General features: G+C 38.9%; 1 protein-coding gene across 1 annotated transcript in view; it reads right to left on the bottom strand.

Moving 5' to 3' along the window:
* The window catches only part of SPOCK3 (SPARC (osteonectin), cwcv and kazal like domains proteoglycan 3), a 237,746-nt gene that overhangs the window by 103,716 nt on the left and 115,688 nt on the right, over positions 1-18,342 (bottom strand). The window contains exon 5 of the mRNA XM_045550706.1: positions 5,093-5,207. Coding sequence (XP_045406662.1) covers positions 5,093-5,207 — 115 coding nt within the window. The remainder of the gene's footprint in view (positions 1-5,092; positions 5,208-18,342) is intronic.

Genomic DNA, 18,342 nt, shown 5'->3' with positions numbered 1-18,342 from the left:
ATAAGGTCAATGTTGTGACTTATTTTTATACTTGAGAAACATGTTTTTTTGTTTGTTTTCGTAATGCGTAACACCTAACCCGAAGCTCGACCAAGTCACACTGACTGATGGAGAGGTCTGATCTAATTAATTCAATTTCCTGCTCACAAGCAATTCGCAGTTAGCGGGATTATATCCCCCTGAGAGTGAGAACAGAGTAACAGGAGAACCCAAGAACTGCAGGTTCAGCGAAAAAGGATGTGGTTGTTAAACTATGGTGAAAAACTATAGATTATGTAATAGATATTCAGATATTTTTAAAAGGAATATAGGGTTGTTTAAGACAAGATGAAGTAATGATCCTACAATGCTTAGGAGACTATCTCATCTACATAACATGCATTGTAAGTGTCACACGAAGCACAACGCAGGGAGAGCACAGGCCCTAGGACCACAACGTCCCGGCGCTGATGGACCAAGTGAAGTGAATTCTGTGTCTCAGCTTCCATCGTCAGTTCAGTCAGGGCGACTGTCATCCATCTCACCTCCTGCCGTGGCGGTGGACGAGGTGAACTGTGTGTTCACACGCGTGAGTGTGCGTGTGCCTATGCGTGTGCACAGACACAAGCTCCAGACATAAAGGAAACACTATGGAGTTGAGTCATTATCCGCATTTCAAGAAGGGGAAGCAAATAACGTTATACTATCTCACTACCCAAAGTACTATGACTATTTTTAATGTAATTAATTTTAAAAGTGTTTCCAAAACCTCATTATCCTAACTAAAAAAAACATATGGATAGTTAAGTACTCATACATAGAAACATCTGTTCATAAACATAATTAAAATTTATAATTATAAAAAGGACTATATTTATTTTTTAAAAAAGGACATGATTTCAAATCTTAAATCTCTCGCTATCATCATTCTATCTAACTAATCTCAAGCAGAACACCTGGAATTTCTGAGCTTCAGTCTCTACTTCTATAAAATGGGCTTAATAACCCTCAGTATAAAGCAGTAGGGTTGCTGTAAAAGTGAAATCAATTTAAGGAACTTAGTAAAGAGCTTTGCATGTATTAAGTGTGAAATGGATACTGGATTCATTCTTCCTGAGGACCCTGTCAATACATTTGTAGCCCACAGAGGTTAAATCTTTCGTAAGTATAGAAGCATTATATTAAAATAGTTATGATAAGTTCGATTCAGTTCAGCAAACATTTTTGGGACTCTACCGTAACTTAAGCCCTGGGATTGCATCTCCTCATCTTAAACATTTCAACATCAGAACAACGAAAACGCAAATATCATAGTCACGCAATTAATAACCATATAAACAAATTTGGATGTTTTCTTAAGTATAGTCATTATAAACCATAAATCTCAAGAGTGCATAATTAAAATAGAGGAGTTTTAGGAAGAATTTTCTTTTGGTATCTATTTTTGATAAGTAGCATTTAACTTAGTTTCATGACTTTTTTGTGTAATGCCTTCTGAGGGGGTCAAAACCATTTCCTTTTTGGTTCTGTTTTCATCCTTCAGTGTAAATGAAGCAGAAGCCAGCGTGGCTAGTGCTGTCCTGCAGAACAACTCCCGCCTGGCCCTGTCTGGACGTGCCCAGCCTTTTCCTTCCCACAGCCGCAGCCCTGACTGGGGCCAGGAAGGCTGATCTGGAAACAGTCAACTATCTGCAGCTGCACGGGCCTGGGGCGCGGAAAACACCGGGCTTCTTGCTCACAACACGCAAAAACAGTGATGCAAAACCCCTCAGCTGTCGGCATCTGCGGGTCTTTTTCCCAGTGTGACAAGAGAAAGGGTGGATCCTGTTCAAAGCCCTGGAAGCTCATCATATATTCTGTATTAAACCGTCTAAGTAGTTTGTCACGTTACCGTGTTGGAAAAGTGCGCTGCAGTCCCGGTTCTTTCTCACTGTTCATACAACTATTTGGCCATGGTAGCGGCAACAGAGTTAGCAGGAGAACATAGGCCTCACGCTGGAGACGTTTACGAATCATTTCAATTATTCACAAATCCAAGCCAAGGGCCTGCAAGTTTCTTAAACTGATTATTACAGACCACCACTCACTGCATATTTTATATCCTCCTCTCCTTTGTATTCTGCAACTCCTGCATTCGTTCATTCTCCCAATACCTTTATTTAAAAATATTTGTTGACTGACTTTCTACACCCTTCCTAATTCACTTTCAACAAATATGCACCAGGCACACAGACAACAAAGTTTAGAGCTAGCTTATCCAGAGAAATCATTGCAATCGGTCAAACTCTTTTCTCAAAATTTTCCTCCCTAAATGTTCTGCAATAGCTGTTTTACTGAACTCAAATGCCAGGATCTGAGCATAAAGCAGTGGACAAGACATAGACCCTCCTTCGTGGAACTTTCAGTCAGTTGAAGGAGATTAAAGTGGACAAGCTATTACAACTGTGAGATGAGAAGTTCAAGGTTCCAAGGTGATGCAGAAGTGGGTGTGACATCTAGTTTGGGCAGAGGAACTTGAAAAGGCCTATTTGGTAAACAGGATTCCCCTGAAGAAACAAGCAGCAGGTTCTATTTCCTTTGTCATTTATGAGATCAAACAAGAAAAATAAGTTGTCCCTTTAAACGGAAGAAAAGTAGCTATTTCTAATCTATATTATGTATCAATAAATGGACAAAATTGATTAATTAAACCCTCTTTCTCTGCTTTCTCTGACCACCCCCAAAATACACACACAATCCTCAAGTCTAAGATCTAGGCGGTTTATATCGGCCGTCTCTACTGGTCAGGCTGCTTGGCAAAAAGCTCTTTCCCTTAGGTGTTGTGTAAACTTCGCTATGTACCGACACGCTCAAGGCAGCTAAAGCGTATCAAATATTAATCTTAAAATCAGTTTGTTGCAAACTAGTTATTTATTTATTGAGTATAGTGTGGACTGGGTGCACGTTTTTAAACAGTCTCTCTCAGAAATAGGACAGGACTAAACACTATTCACACCAAACGCTGGAGTCCCCCGCAAAGTGCGCATCTGTCCACCCTACCGCCCGCCCTGTGCCAGGGCGAAGCCATCAGTGTTCTCCAGGCCACATGCTTCAGCTGCACAGAGTAAGGACGTCTGGTTACTGGCTTTTGATCGTTTTTGTCATGTTAAGGAAGGTTTCTGTTGTTTTTTTTCCTGTTGTTTAAGTCTCTGTTTAATAATGTCAGAGAAGCAGTGAGAAAGCAAAGCTGTAAAAAGCATAAACTCTGGGGTAAGTAAATACAGATCGGAACTAACGCTCCGAAAATTCCTGGCTTTGTGATCCTGAGTCGGTTGCCTCAGCCTCTCCCAGCGTCAGGCCCCAGCACGCGTCCAAACAAGTGAGTCTCTGCCACGGCGTGACAGCGACGGTGAGGCCTCCAGCTGCCCTCTGGTGGGGCTTGGGGGCCTGGGAGGAAATAGCAGATGAGCCTCTTCCACGGTGTTACGTGTGTGTAGACGGGACTCTTCCCCAGGGACCCTGGAACCTGCTATAAAACAGGTCCTGCTTTTATAGGAAATGAATTGGCTTAATCTCTGCAACTCAGGTGAGAGCTCATACACGAATTGCTTTCAACATCAGGCTCTGATTGATTCCCCAAGTAAAAATGTTCACTCCCCCCACATGCACACATTCACATACTAATAATTGTAAAATATGACGATTAATTAACAGGAATTCCAAGAAATTTAAAATCCCGAGGAAATAAATAGAAAAATAAGTTTTTGACCACCCCCCCAATTTTGTTATCCCTTTGTAAAAGTGACATCACAGTCATGACTGACTGGGGCCATGTTGCTGATTGACTTTATGAAATAAAGTCATTTTTGGTACACTGACTTTATGAAATAATGATTTCCAAGAGATCTTTCACTCTTTGTGTCTCTGAATTGTTGTTTTCTTTCCCCTTCCCTCTCCCACACTTCCCCAAGGACACCACCGATACGCCAGGACTCCAGGTGCTGAGTGAGCACCTTCCCAAACCCTCTGCTTTTGTGGCATCAACCTGCCTTGGAACTCGAAATCTGCTGCTGTAGACTCAGCGTCACGGAATAAATGCTTGCGCTATCCGTTCGGCATGTCAAAGAGGGTGTTAGGTATATGTGCTCTTACATTAACACGGAACATCAATGTAACTTTGATATTTGCTGTTTTCTAGAAATGCTACTTAAGTTTTCATTCTCTGACATTCTTATTCTCTGATTGTTGGTGTATTTGAATAATAGAATTTATATGCAATTACACTAAAGCCAAAAATCCAATTATTCTCTGAGAATACCCGAATAGCAACATTTCCTTGCTCATTTGATTTAAAAGCAATATATGTATTAGGTCCACTGCCATAGAGAAGAATGTTCTCTCAAGGAAAATGACCTTAAAACGTCATGAAAGAAACGAATATACCTATTTGCTTCACTTTGGATTGTGTCACGTTCCAATCCTTAAGGCTGAGCACCAAACTGCAAAGGCTATTTCCAACTACTGCTCCTCCTCGAAACGCAGCCTGCCTTACAGACGGCAGTTCTGATCGTTCTGCAAGACACCTGGATTCCTTCCTTCCTCTCTGGGAATTCTGCACCAGCCTCTAGGAAGGAATGCCAGGACCGCGGGCACCAGGGCTTCCGAAAGCAGGTGTCCAGACGTACCCCAGCCCCAGATCTCTATTTTGTGACTTTCAATTTCTTTTTATAAACATCAACCAATTCATTTTTCTCCTTAAACTTTGTTTCTAACTCTCTGCTGAGGGAAACAGAGATGTCTGAGTGTCCATAAACAGAAATATTTAGAGGGCATCCAAGCTGTACTTGTTTCTCAAACTTGCAAAAGCACAAATATCAAGATATAACATTTTAATCTTATCTTTACAAGACCTGCTTTATTTAATAACATATGTCTAGAATTCTACAAGCAGTAATCCTAACTGATGACGATGTTTAACCCAAGTGGATCATAATTGTATTAGCCAAGCTTCCGAAACTGTTTTAATAAAGCTCTGCATAGAAGATTAGCAGGCACTGCCAAATATTTATACCCGGCAGCTAGTCCTGGAAAGGAGCACTGCTCAGTCAGTGGAATTGAATTCAACAATGTTTACCTGTGCGTCAGCCTCCGGTGACTAACGCAGACTGCGGTCTGGGGGTCTTGAGCGATGCACACTTTATGACGGCTACATTTCATCTTTAAGCACGGATCTTTAGCTGGATCTAAAGCTAAAAAAAAAAAAAAAGTTGCACAGAAAATATTAAAATAAGCTTCAGTAAAATGGAGGCATCTAAGCTCAGCAAATGCAATTGGATCAAGCCATTTACACAGCATTTAGCCATAAGGCTTTTACATTCTTCCTCTGTTGAGACATACATAGCTCAGTTGCAGTTTAGTCTCATCCACTCCTTTCAGAGGCCGATATGCACCTACCTCCAAGAGCAGAAAATGTGTAATCAAAACAGAAACTTTAAGACCAAAATTGTCTATAGTTGCTACTACCGGCCACGAAGTAAAGGTGAAGAAATAAAGTTGGAGTGTGTTACTGCAATATTTTATAACAGTAGGAAACTATAATCCACGCTTCTGCTTTCCCTAGAGAGAGGCTGGCGGGTAGAGAAACAGAATGATGTCAGCGGACATTCGTGAGTCTTTGGATATTCAAGAAAAGCCTAGAGCTGTACTTGGGGGGCTGGCTGAGTGCGGCACAGTGAGAACTGAGGTGCTGCAGCTTAGACTGTGCATCGCATCTGGACAATTATTTCTTCAGACAAACCTCTGTCTTGCTGGCTGCCGGCACAAAGACTGTGATACGTTGACAGGTTTTGTAATAAGAGCTTTATTGATGTGTAATTCACAAACTATACAATGCACACATTTAAAGCTTATAATCAATGGTTTTTAGTATATTTACAATTGTAAACTTATCACCACAAATTTAGAATATTTTCATCACCATAAAAACCCAAACATATCCTCTAGTTATCACCTCCTAAGATTTCTCCGCTAACCCCAACTAGTACTAGGCAACCGCTAATCTAATTTCTGCTTCTAGAGACTTGCCTATTCTGGACATTTCACATGAATTGAATAAATAAAATACGTGGTATTTTATGACTGGCTTATTTCACTGGGCACAATGTTTATGAGGTTCATGTTGTAGCATGATTGGCTACTTCATTCCTTTATATTTGCCGGATAATATTCCATTCTATGGACATGCCACATTTTACTTATCTATTCACTGGCAGACAGGCATTTTGGTTGTTCCTTCCTTTTGGCTACTGTGGATAATGCTGTGATTGGTGTCATTACTGGTTATGGTCTGTGACATTCTGTTGGGATTTATTGATGGGGGGAGCCAGAGGGGGAGTTGACACAAATAAGGAAAGGGCCCTGAGTGTCCAGTTTTGGTACCTGGCAAAATCGAGAGAAAGAAATAATGGAATATGGCAAACTGAAAAAAATTCAGTGCATGGAGAAAGATGGAGCCAGAAGAATGTGCGTTTGGAATATGCAGAAGTATCTGAAAGGGCCACGGTTCTGTCTACTGGGCATAAAACGTGGACTTGACCTAATATTTTTTAGATCTTAAATCTACGGCAAACTCACGCTTGTTTATAAATCAAATTTAGCTTTATGAATGTGGTGATTTTAAGTATATTTAGTCACTAGCCTATATAAGGCGAATATGTCTTGAAAATCAATGAATTATTAAAATATGTATGTAAACTATAAATACGCACATATATAAACACATTTTATTGTTTTAAAAATACCAAGTATATTTCTATAAAACTCTTGAGATTTTAAATAAGCATAAGATTTAAAATAAAGAATGATGCTATATATAATGATGAAATATTAACTAATATATTATTCCATAATAAAATGATCAAGACATTAAATGCATCTATTTAGAACACAAATGTTTCAAATTTTTTGTACTAAAGTTTTTTAATAAACAATTATTAGATTAATTATAGTTTCATGTATTTAAACATAGCTTTAAAAATTAAAATAAGCTATACTATTTTCTATAAAATATTGAATATACTTAGTTCACTATAAAAATTAAAATTTCTACAACATTCTCATTATACTATCACAGTTTAAAGCATCATTAATGAAAAAATACTCTCTTTGAACCACTGTACTTGAAAACTATGACCTCTTATTATACAACAGACAAATACACAATAACAAAAAAGGATCTACATTAGATAATTTTGAAAAGTTCCATGACCCTCTCACGTTGTGTCTCTTTAAGAAGAGCAATCGGAACTCACAAGCTGTGGAACAGTGAGAGGGGATTATCAGAACACGTTTAACACATGAAAACGATACAGCGAGAAAATTTCACATACAATTCTACAGGAATGATCAAATAAATGAGCAGCACCGGCGATCACGAGGTAGAAGATACAACAGGGGAAAGTGAACATAAAGAATCAGAGGCAGAATCTACAGTGACAAAAAGGGGCACTTTCTGTGCATGTGGTTTCAACCATCTGTTCCGTTTCGTAAAACTCTCATTGTTGGCAGCTTAAAAACTGCAAAACATCACATGCTGTAAATACAGATGCCTAAGATTTCATTCTTGAAATCATAACAATAACACAACCAAATTCCGCTTGGCCGAAGCCCACGGATTAGAGTCAATCCTGTGCCTGAGAGAGTCTGGCATCAACCCGCCATCGCCCCCTGCTGCTGTCCCCTCTGCCCCGTTTCCAGTGTGACGTCTCGTTCTGACCTTTCTCTCAAGCACCCAGTGACACCATGTCTGGAAAGATCTCAGCGAGCGCGCTTCGGTTTAGAGGACCATGTCCCTTTCTGCACTCTATCTCTTACAGTCTTTCTGAGTGACGTAAACTAACCTGGGGACCTAACTAACAAATAAGTGTTTTGTTTTAGGTGGGAGAGTGGCACGATCGGGTTTTTATTGAAGAAAGATCACACACAAGAATTTGGAGATGATCTGTGATCTGAAGTATATGTGATTAAGACAGGAAAACTAGCAAAGTGGGAGATAAAGAGTAGAAATTTCATCGAAGGGAGCTGGGCATTAAGATGGAGAGAAAGAGATACATTTTAAAGACATAAAGGGCACATATTCAACATGACTCAATTATTGATTGGATATGAGGAGAAAGTTTTTCAGAAATAAAAGAAATGGTTACTGGTGGCACCATCTAACGAGAAATAAGATATATTGGTGGCAAGGAAAAAGAAAATACAACAAGTTTACTTGTGTGTGTATTTACGAAATGCCTGTGGTGACATCTTGATGGTGACACTCAGCAGTCACCTGGATATTTGGACTTAGCATTCCAAGGAGGGGTTAGGGGGAAGATGGCTCTTCAGTGGTCACCGTAAAGAATGGAAATTATTAAAAATATTAATAGTCTTGTAATCTAGTTAGATTTTTAAGATGCTTAGTTTGATGGCATATTGTAAATAAAGGAAAGAAGAAAAACCTATTTTTATGGCCAACTATCCTATCCTCTTGCCAAAACCCATTTTTGGTCGGAGAAGAGAACGTAAGCACCATCTCTCAGTTTTTCTCATGCTGGCAACAGAATAATGAACAGTGATTTTCTTGGATTCATCTCCCTCTTTCCCATCTCTGCAGGAAGCACAATAAGTCTCACACTCACAGTCCCTTTACGTTCCTGTGCAAACCCCTACTCTTAACCAGAGATGATCAGAAAGTCCTTAGACCTTAGAATTTCAGTGTCCTTTCAACAGCCGTCCCCAACCCTGGGCCAAGGCCCGATACAGGGCAGCAGCCTGTTGGGAAGTTAGGATGGGGTGGCCCAGCTTCCAGTGAGACTGAGAGTAGCTGGACCAATGTCCTGTGGTCAGCTTACTTCATATTCTCCATAACACAGAATAAATAGATAAAAACATTTTCTGAAATAATATTACTCAGAAAAATCAGCAAGAAAAAAATGAAACCACCCTATCAAAAAGTGGGCAAAGGACATGAACAGAAACTTTTCAAAAGAAGACAGACTAATGGCCAACAAACACAGGAAAAAATGCTCAGCATCTCTAATCATCATAGAAATACAAATCAAAACATAGCGATTTATCACCTAACTCCAGTGAGAATGGCCTTTATCAAAAAGTCCCAAAACAACAAATGTTGGTGTGGATGCGGAGAGATAAGAACACTCATACACTGCTCTACTCATGGAAGAGGCAAACATTTCCAATCTCAGGGCTATTTTTTCACAAACCAACCATAGGCCAATGCTTCCCATACACTGCTGGTGGGACTGCAAGTTAGCACAACCACTATGGAAAGTAATATGGAAATAATAATAATAATAATAATAATGATAACAGAACTATAATTTGGTCCAGCAATCCTACTACTGGGCATCTACTCAAAGGAACAAAAGACATTCTATAAAAAAGACATCTGCACTAGAATGTTTATAACAGCACAATTCACAATTGCAAAGACATGGAAACAACCCAAGTGCCCATCAATACATGAGTGGATTAATAAAATTTGGTATATATACACCATGGAGTTCTACTCAGTCACAAAAAACAATGGTGATATAGCACCTCTTGTGTTATCCTGGATAGAGCTGGAGCCCACTCTACTAAGGGAAGTATCACAAGAATGGAAAAATGAGCACCACATGTACTCACCATCAAATTGGCATTAACTCATCAGCACTTAAGTGCACATATAGTAAGAACAGTCATCAGGTGTTGGGCAGGTGGGAGGGGGAGGAGAGGATGGGTATATTCACACCTAATGGGTGCAGTGTGCTCTGTCTGGGGGATGGACACATTTGTAGCTCTGACTTGGGTGAGGCAAAGGCAATACATGTAACCTAAATATTTGTACCCTCGTAATATGCTGAAATAAAAAAATAATAAAATAAAATTTAAATACACACACACACACACACACACACACACACACTATACAGTAAGACAAGCAGAAAAGACAATAATATTAAATAGTACCAGAGTATCTTGGTCTGGTTTTCTTCTGAGAGTTCCTTCCTACGGTTCCATGTGCTTCTCTCTCTAACAGATCAGTTCCATGTACAATTACTTAGGACCTAAAACTGTGCTCTGAAAATTCCCCAACTGAGAAAATCATTCAACAAAGCCTGTAAGTCATCTATTTAATATTTAACCTGATTTTTACATTTAATATTAAAGCACTACCATTTTAATGCAAAGTACAGATTCTGGGAAACCCTTTATTCCATCTGTTCATTAATTTTTAGCTAGTTGTAAAATATGTATTCTATGTTCTTCTTTAAATCTGCTTCTTTCCACAGGCCCTTTTCTAGACGGGGGCTTTGTTTCCCAGGCCAGTGGCTACCCCAGCGTTGCCCTTCTCACACCCGCTGAGTCTCCTACCACTCGGCACTACCGTGTGCCGCCGTGCTCGCACCACGGGTTCCTTGGGAAGATGCTGTCGTCCTCTGTGCAGAGATTCCTTTCCCTGCAGGCGTACTCCAGGGGAGGTTTTGCTGTAGTCATCGCTAGAGTTCACAAGCATGTTCTCCATCACCACAGCCTCCTTCCCAGTGCTCCATCCACGTTGCATCCGCTCTAGCACTATCGCTCAGTTCTCAGCGATTCGCAGACTTAATGCAGATCAAGGAAACATTAATACCCTGGCTTGGGCTCCATTAGTGCATGGCCAATACAATACATGTGCAGTGGTCCCCAGGTATCCGTGGAGAATTGGGTCCAGGACACCCAAGGATTCCAAAATCTACTGATGCTCAGGACCCTTACCTAAAATGGCACAACATTTGCATGTAACCTACACACACCCTCTTGTATGCTTTAAATCATCTCTAGATCACTTATAACACATAATGCAAAGTAAATGCTATGTTAATAGCTGTTACACTGTATTGCTTTTTTGTTTGTACTATTTTCCATTTTTGTATTTTTTTTTTCAAAAATTTTTATCTATGGTTGGTTGAATCCACCAGAAGCAGAACCAGTCTATACTGGGGGCCTGACTATAATCTCATTTAAGCAATAAGACAGTCCTTACTGTAAGCCCTGTGAAAGCTTAAAATGTCTGGCTTCCAAGAGGTTAGTTATATGGTTTAGAATACAAAGGCCTATGGAAAACTAAAATGCCCTTTATTATAACTTTAGGTGACCCTCTTCTTCTTCCATGTTAAGACGGGTATTGACTAGGCTTTATAAAGTTAAAATAAAAAAGTTTAAATGTGTGACAAGCACACCTGTGTGAAAGGGAACCTCTCAGAGCTCACAGAGGGGGCTCCTGTCACCAGCGTGCCTCCCCTAGCGGGTGGAGGGGCCAGGCCCGAGCGTAATGACGAATATTAGCCTTGGCCAAAGTCTAATGACTAGGCATTGGGAGCTCTAAATATCAGTTAAGGTACCTGCTTGACAACTTCATTTTGTTTTAAGAACATTTATGTAAGAAAGCTAATCTTTTTGCAAACATGCACCTAAGTGTTGTTGAAAGGGAAAAGTTTAAAAAAAATTACCGCTGTTAATGAAGTATTAATATGCATAAGGTTAATAGAAATTGGGAAGGGTGAGAGGACATTTAGTGAAGATACATTTTAAAAATATAAATGTATTTGCTTTTTGAGCTTGAGAAGTAGCAGCAGTCTATTAGTATTATAATAGCAACATCGTTTTATATCTAAAAATAACATCTTTCTATACAAATTTGAAGGTTTAAATATCAACATTTTAAAAGTACCTAATTTTTACAAATGTAGTATATCATAAACAATTTTAGGAAGATTGATATTCCACTGATAATGTTTTATATGTAATTCCTGGAGCATTTTAATCCTATTATAATACAAATATATACTTCCATAATACTTAATTTCCAAATATAACATGATTAAGTAGTAATAGAACATTTACTATTCCTCTTAGCAATATATAAAAATATATTTTTAGAGGTAATATTAGCATGAAGCCATAAAAATTGTACCATAAAAGGGTATGGTAGAGTATCTGAATATACAAATCTTACATATTTAGGGATTGTATGATGATGTTGTTACACAATCTTAACTTTTTAAGCAAGTTCTCCCCTTAAAATGAATTATTAATTTAGATAAATTGTTACATTTATCTCTTTAACCAAACCAAGTAAATTTTGCTTATGTGCCAACTCCTCTTGTAAAATGTCTTTTGTTCCTTTTTTCCTTTATAAAATACACCTCATATCTACCGGAGAATACAAAATATTAATATATAGCCAACAACAATAAACATTTTATTGTTGGCTTTCTAATAAACAAATACATGGAAAAAACTATTGCTTTCAGTGAATTCAGTCTCTTTGGAACGCCATCAACCTTATAAATAGTAATGACAGTCCTTCCTACGTTTACCCACCAACAAGTTCAGGGTCAAATGTCAGGCACGCTGTTAACAACTGCACACGCATCACACGCGTGATGACATGCTCACCGTTTTACATGTGTGCTTTATTTCTTCTTCCCCATCATTTCCTCATTTTAATCTTGTTTGATGTATATTTTAAATAAAAATCTTTTTATACTCTCCATTCATTGTTTTAAAATCCAGTTCATTTTACATTTCAGTGAGTGGCATTCAAGGTTGGGATGAATAGCTAAGGAACAGGAAAAAAATTAGGCAATTGCTATTCAAATTAATTTGACCAGTAATTATTTGGGGCTGCCCTTTAGTAATTAAAGATGAAAATCTAAAAGAAAATAATGTACGTAACCGAGAATATCAGTGAATAGAGGAAGCTGTTATATAATTTATTTAGAGTGAAGTTGCCAACTTTTAAAAATTATTGGGATTATATATGCAAATGTGTAACTTTCCTCATATGAGCTGAAAACGTGTTTTATACACATAAAATTCAGTTTGCCTTTACTTCCTGGATATTGCAATATTTTTATCGTCAAAGTTTTGTATTGCGGCACATATATCTGCCACTATTACAGGAATCATATAAGCAAACATTCCCTTCTCTTGAATTTCAGTTGGCAACATAAAGCATATCTAGGTGATGAGAGAGCTTGTTAGTGCCTGGGGAAAAAAATCAAGAAAACGAAGAATCAGCTGGACATTTTTTTGTGATGTAAGAGCAGGTGAACTGTGAAATTGAGAGTTGTATTGCAATTCTAGAAGAATTTTGGAAAAATCACATCACTAAATAGTGAAATCATAACACATACACTCCATTCACTTGCTAAAATGTTTCTTTAAGCTTAACTGTGGGTCATCACATAAAACCAACAGACAAGTAACTACAACATGATTTTTAAAATTTTCTTAATAGTTTAACAATGAAACATTAAATGTGTTTTTGTTGTTCTCACAACAGGTCATGCTGCTATGACTCTACGCTATAAAGCTGCAGGAAGAAGTGGTTTTCTAGGGAATTTTTTGAACTTGCCAGGTGTCATAATGAAAGCCTTTGCAAGTGAGCGGCATAGAAAATAGAGCTAATAGAGTCTGATAGTTAATTAGTCTTTTGACAGCCCATTTTGTGGTGCTAAAAGTAATTAAATGCAGCAAGTCTTTGGAGTGACTTTCCTACCTTCAAACCTCACTACCACTTTAGTTATGCAAAACCTATCACTCTAACTCTGGTCTCCCCACTGTAAACATTAAATGTGAGGTCTACCTATTAGCAGATTCAGATGCAATTGCTGGATTGATTTATTTTGTAATAAATAGGTATCAAAATACCATAGTTTTTTATTTCAATTACATCCTATCTTATAAATGTTTATTAAATGCAATTGACCACTACTACATTGACAAATCAAAGTTAATGAAAAATCTGAATTTTATTCTACTGCTGTTCTACTCCAGTTAAAATACTGATGAAGATTGTGAAATACCATTCTCATTAGTTCTCTATCACTCTTTTTCTTTTTCAATACATCATATTGTCTTCTAAATTTCTTATAGTGGTAAATACTAATAGCATTTCCTTTATAAAATGGAAAATTGATCACTATCTGTGCAAAAACCCACTATTTTTACTACACTCACAGCCCTTCCAGGCAGCTTATGCCTTAGACATTCTAATCTGTAATTTACTCGGGTGCAAACGAAAATTTCTAATTGCTATTTACTAAAGCACTGCATCTTTAGCACTGTTCTATCAAATTAATTGTTCGCCATATCTGGCAGGCTAAAATCCCAAAGTGCCTAATTTAGAAATCTAAAGACATTGGGAATTTTTGTTGACTAAGGTACTTATCCAAATATTCAAAATATTCAAAAAGTATCTGTAGTCACTTTCCTAGAGTCATAAATTGACGATACAATAGGATTCGATTAGGCTTGACTAAATCATTATAGCAGAATCCAATTTTAGAGACCACATGAAAACCTATATAATCACAAGATGTGCCCCCATGATATAAAATATAATGGTATCAACAGAAACAAATGACTAAGATGTTAACACTATAAGTAGTTTTTGATATTAATTACTTGAAATCTATTTTTCTGACTCAGCTATTAGAAAATGAATAGAAAATAATTAGAAAAATACCATACAATAATGAAACTGAAACATGAAATTCTAATGTACTTTAGGATTGGTCACTGATGAAATAAAGTTAAGAGGATACAATATTGCTGCGTATCACTGTTCAACTTTAAAACTTACACACACACCACTTGGAAATGGTTATTTGCATTGCTCCATTACCTCTCAGGACACAAAACCTTCACTCTGCTGTGTATAATTTTCCTGTGACGAAACAGAGATATGTCACCAGGAGATGCAAGAAGAAGGAGCAAGAACATTTGTGATTTTGAACTTGCAAATTTAATCATTCTGAGGAATCCAGCTGGGGAAAAGTGTTTCCTAGGTTCTTGTTACACCACTGCTGTCCCTACTTAAGCTGTCGACAAGCCCGAGAGATCATAGGATTATCCTGTGGTGTGGAATAGATCTCTCTTAGGCTGAGATGTAGTAGAGAAAAACTATGAACAAAGGAAGAATAAAATAAAATCTTCCCATTTTTTTTTTTTTTCTGTCTGGGAGTAAATGAGGGGAAGACAGAGGGGAGATGGCAGAAGTCACAGCAAAGCAGTGGAACCTGGGTCCCCAGCTCCCTCTCCTCGCTCCAGCCCAACCTTGGGCACTGCGGAGGGGAGTGAGGGTGAACCACAGGGCAGATGGGATCTTCTGACCCCACGTTTGGACCGTGACACAGAGGCCACTGCAGACACACACATCTTAGCAGCCCTGGGGCTATACCGCTCGGCAGGAAGGACCCCAGGGCTGGGCTTCAAGGCCACCTGCAGCTCCTGTGCGGCACAGTCACTGACCTGAGAGCCACTGGGCTGGCCTGGATGGGAGAGGGGGGTGAACCTGCCACCAAAGCCCATGAGAGGGCCGGGGGGCGCGGGAAGGCCAGGGCAGACCCCAGGCAATCAGCCCCCAGCAGGGCGAAGCCCACTTTTCACCCCACGCTGCCCACCACACGCCCAGACTGCGCAATCTCGGGAAAAGAAAAAGTAACGAGAAGACAGCTGAGAAACTTAACACCCAAATGGGATTAAATAGAATTATTTTCTTCAATTGTTATCTAATTATTGAATTAAAGTACCTGATTATCCATTTATTTTTCTAAATTCTGAAATCAGCTGTTTGCTATTGTTGAAGACAAAATAAGAAAGGATTAACATGTAAGAATTTCTATAAATTGGTAAAGGAAAAATAGCTCGGACAATACACTATTTTACATCTAGATGTTATATGCATTTTGGATATAATTCATCCTATATGCTAAATTTAAATTAGTTATTTTTATTTGAAAATACATAGCATGGGTTTTTGCATATGAAGTTTGTTTTCAAGCTTTGTGGCTTTTACTTTTGAACTCGAGAAATCTCCGTTTCCAAAATGTGACATTTTGAGGTGAGCTGAAGATCAGAAAATACCTTATATGTTATGATTTGTGCAGAATTTTCCAGCCTCCTATCGCATAATTTTCTCCCTGAGTCTCTAACCAAATCATTAAATTCCCAAATCTTTTTTCATGTTCCCTCTGCCTAGAATTTGGCCACCCCCTCACCTTGATTAATTCTGAATTATTCTTGACATTTTTTTGAAATGTCATTCTTCATGAAGTCTTCGCCAACTCCTTCACACAGAATACATCATCTTTTCTTCTGATGTGACCTTGTAACACCCTGAACCATTTCTTCATGTCACTCTTCACAATCTTGAACATTATCCACTTGTTTGATAATGCTTCTGATTAAAATGTATCAAATTTCCATTCCATACTTGCACTTTTCACCCATTTTCTCATTAATTTTGCCAATGTTTGCCTGTCAGAGTCAAAACTGTGTTGTTTGGTGCCTACAACGTCATGGCACTTGACTTTTCCTGGGGCACAGTTCCCTTTATCATTAGGTAACGTCTCTTGCTTCGCATTTTATTTTTTATTTTTTTGCTGCCATACATAATTCATCCTTTTATTATAAAAACTGCTGTGTTGTTTTAGGTCCTTTGTTTTAAAACATACACAGTTGACCCTTGAGCAACGTGGGGGTTAGAGGGTCTGCCCCCATGCAGTCAAAAATCTGTATAACGTTGGCTCCCCAAAAACTCAACTGCTGACAGCCTGCTGTCCCCTGGCAGCCTTACCGTACCATAAATAGCCCGTTATCACACACTTTGCATGTTATATGCATCATATACTGTATTCTTACAATAAAGTAAGCTAGAGAAAAGAAAATTTTATTATGAAAATCATAAGGAAGGGAAATACATTTACTATTTGTTAATTGAAAGTGAATCCTAAAGGTCTTCATCCCCGTCCTTTTCATGTTGCGCAGGCTGAGGAGGAGGAGGCAGAGGAAGGCTGGTGGCAAGGGCAGGAGAAAATCCGCGTCGACGTGGACCACGCAGCTCAAACCCCGTTGTTCAAGGATCGGCTGCACCTAAATGCTGGTTTTTGTCTTCTTCGCTGTGACCACTGGATTGCTACATTTCCATTTACTGTGATCACCGCATGGCTGGACTCCTCGTCCCCCTATTTCACGTTGCATTCCCCGTGCTCCTGCTTTCCTCTCTGCTACCTTCCTTTGCTCTGGTAAAGTGCTCTCGGCGCCTGTCCTCTCTTATGTATCTAATTGAATAAGAATTTGTATCACTTACTAGTAAATCTGCATAAGTATTGTCAAAACAGAAATAATATTAGTTTAAGCAAAATTATTCTTTAAATAATTAAAGTTATTTACTTATTTACAATAACAAAATAATAATAAGAGTGTGAGCTGTGTAGGTCGAGTGTGGCGCTAGGGACTCGAGTGCCCCTCGTCTCGCTGTCCTGCCGGCCCGGGCACCCGGCTCCCTAGTCACGGCCCATCATGACCTCTTGAGTTCCAGGGACATTTTACAGGTTACCTAAGACACTCCCAAAGGCGTTCCGTGTGGCTCTGGTCCCGTGACCACGCTTTACCCCCAAGGATGCTGTCAGCGCAACCCTCAGTCTGGCAGCCGAGAGCCCAGCGAGCCCTGATGTCCTGGCACCGCGAGGACAGAAACAGCGCGGAGGCCACACGCAGTCCCGCCACGCACAGAGGGCCACGGACACCGTCCTCCAGTGGTCACATCCGCACTTCACACACTGAGGCACTGCCAGGTTTTTACTAAAGAGCCAAAGCTTTCATCACCTATTCTCAAAAACAACACTGGGATCTCAGCAATCTTGAATCGGTCACCAACTACCACCCACGTCGAACTCACTATTGATTTCTAACACTTGGTTCAAACATTTTAGTCATGTAAAATTAGTCTCCGGCCCTTTAGAGTTAAAAACAATCAAATTTACCAACATATATTAACAATTTCATGTAATTTGTCCAAATTTACCACTATTTTTTGCATTTTCCTCTATTCCCAGGTATTATTTTATTCTTCTTTGAACGTATGTCTTTCAGGAGTTCTTTTAGAAGGGGTCTGACAATAAAAATTCTCTCTTTGTCATTGTCTGTCATTGTCATTATTTTCTCTCGCTTTCAGATTATAATTTAACTTAGTGCAGAATTTTAGACTATGATTTACTTCCTTCATTGCTAAACGTGTGGCTCCATTTTCTTCCCATGTCTACTGTTAGTAGTAAGATAACTTGCTGCAGGTGTCATTGCCTTGCCTTTGAGATAGTCAGTCTTTTCCCTCTGGCATGTTTATGATTTTTTTCTTTATATGTTCTATTCTTCAATGTGATGTAGGTGTGAATTTTTTCAATCTTCCATGCTTCCGTGACAATTTTTGCAGGTATATTGTACATGGTACTTTTATTCCCACCCCACTACCCCCCACAAGAACTGAAACTGCCCAGATACGTGATACTTTCA

Source organism: Lemur catta, chromosome 5 (assembly GCF_020740605.2).
Source record: "Lemur catta isolate mLemCat1 chromosome 5, mLemCat1.pri, whole genome shotgun sequence".
NCBI lineage: Eukaryota > Metazoa > Chordata > Mammalia > Primates > Lemuridae > Lemur > Lemur catta.
The sequence above is the reverse complement of the archived record's forward strand: the minus strand, read 5'-3'. Positions and strand labels throughout refer to the sequence as shown.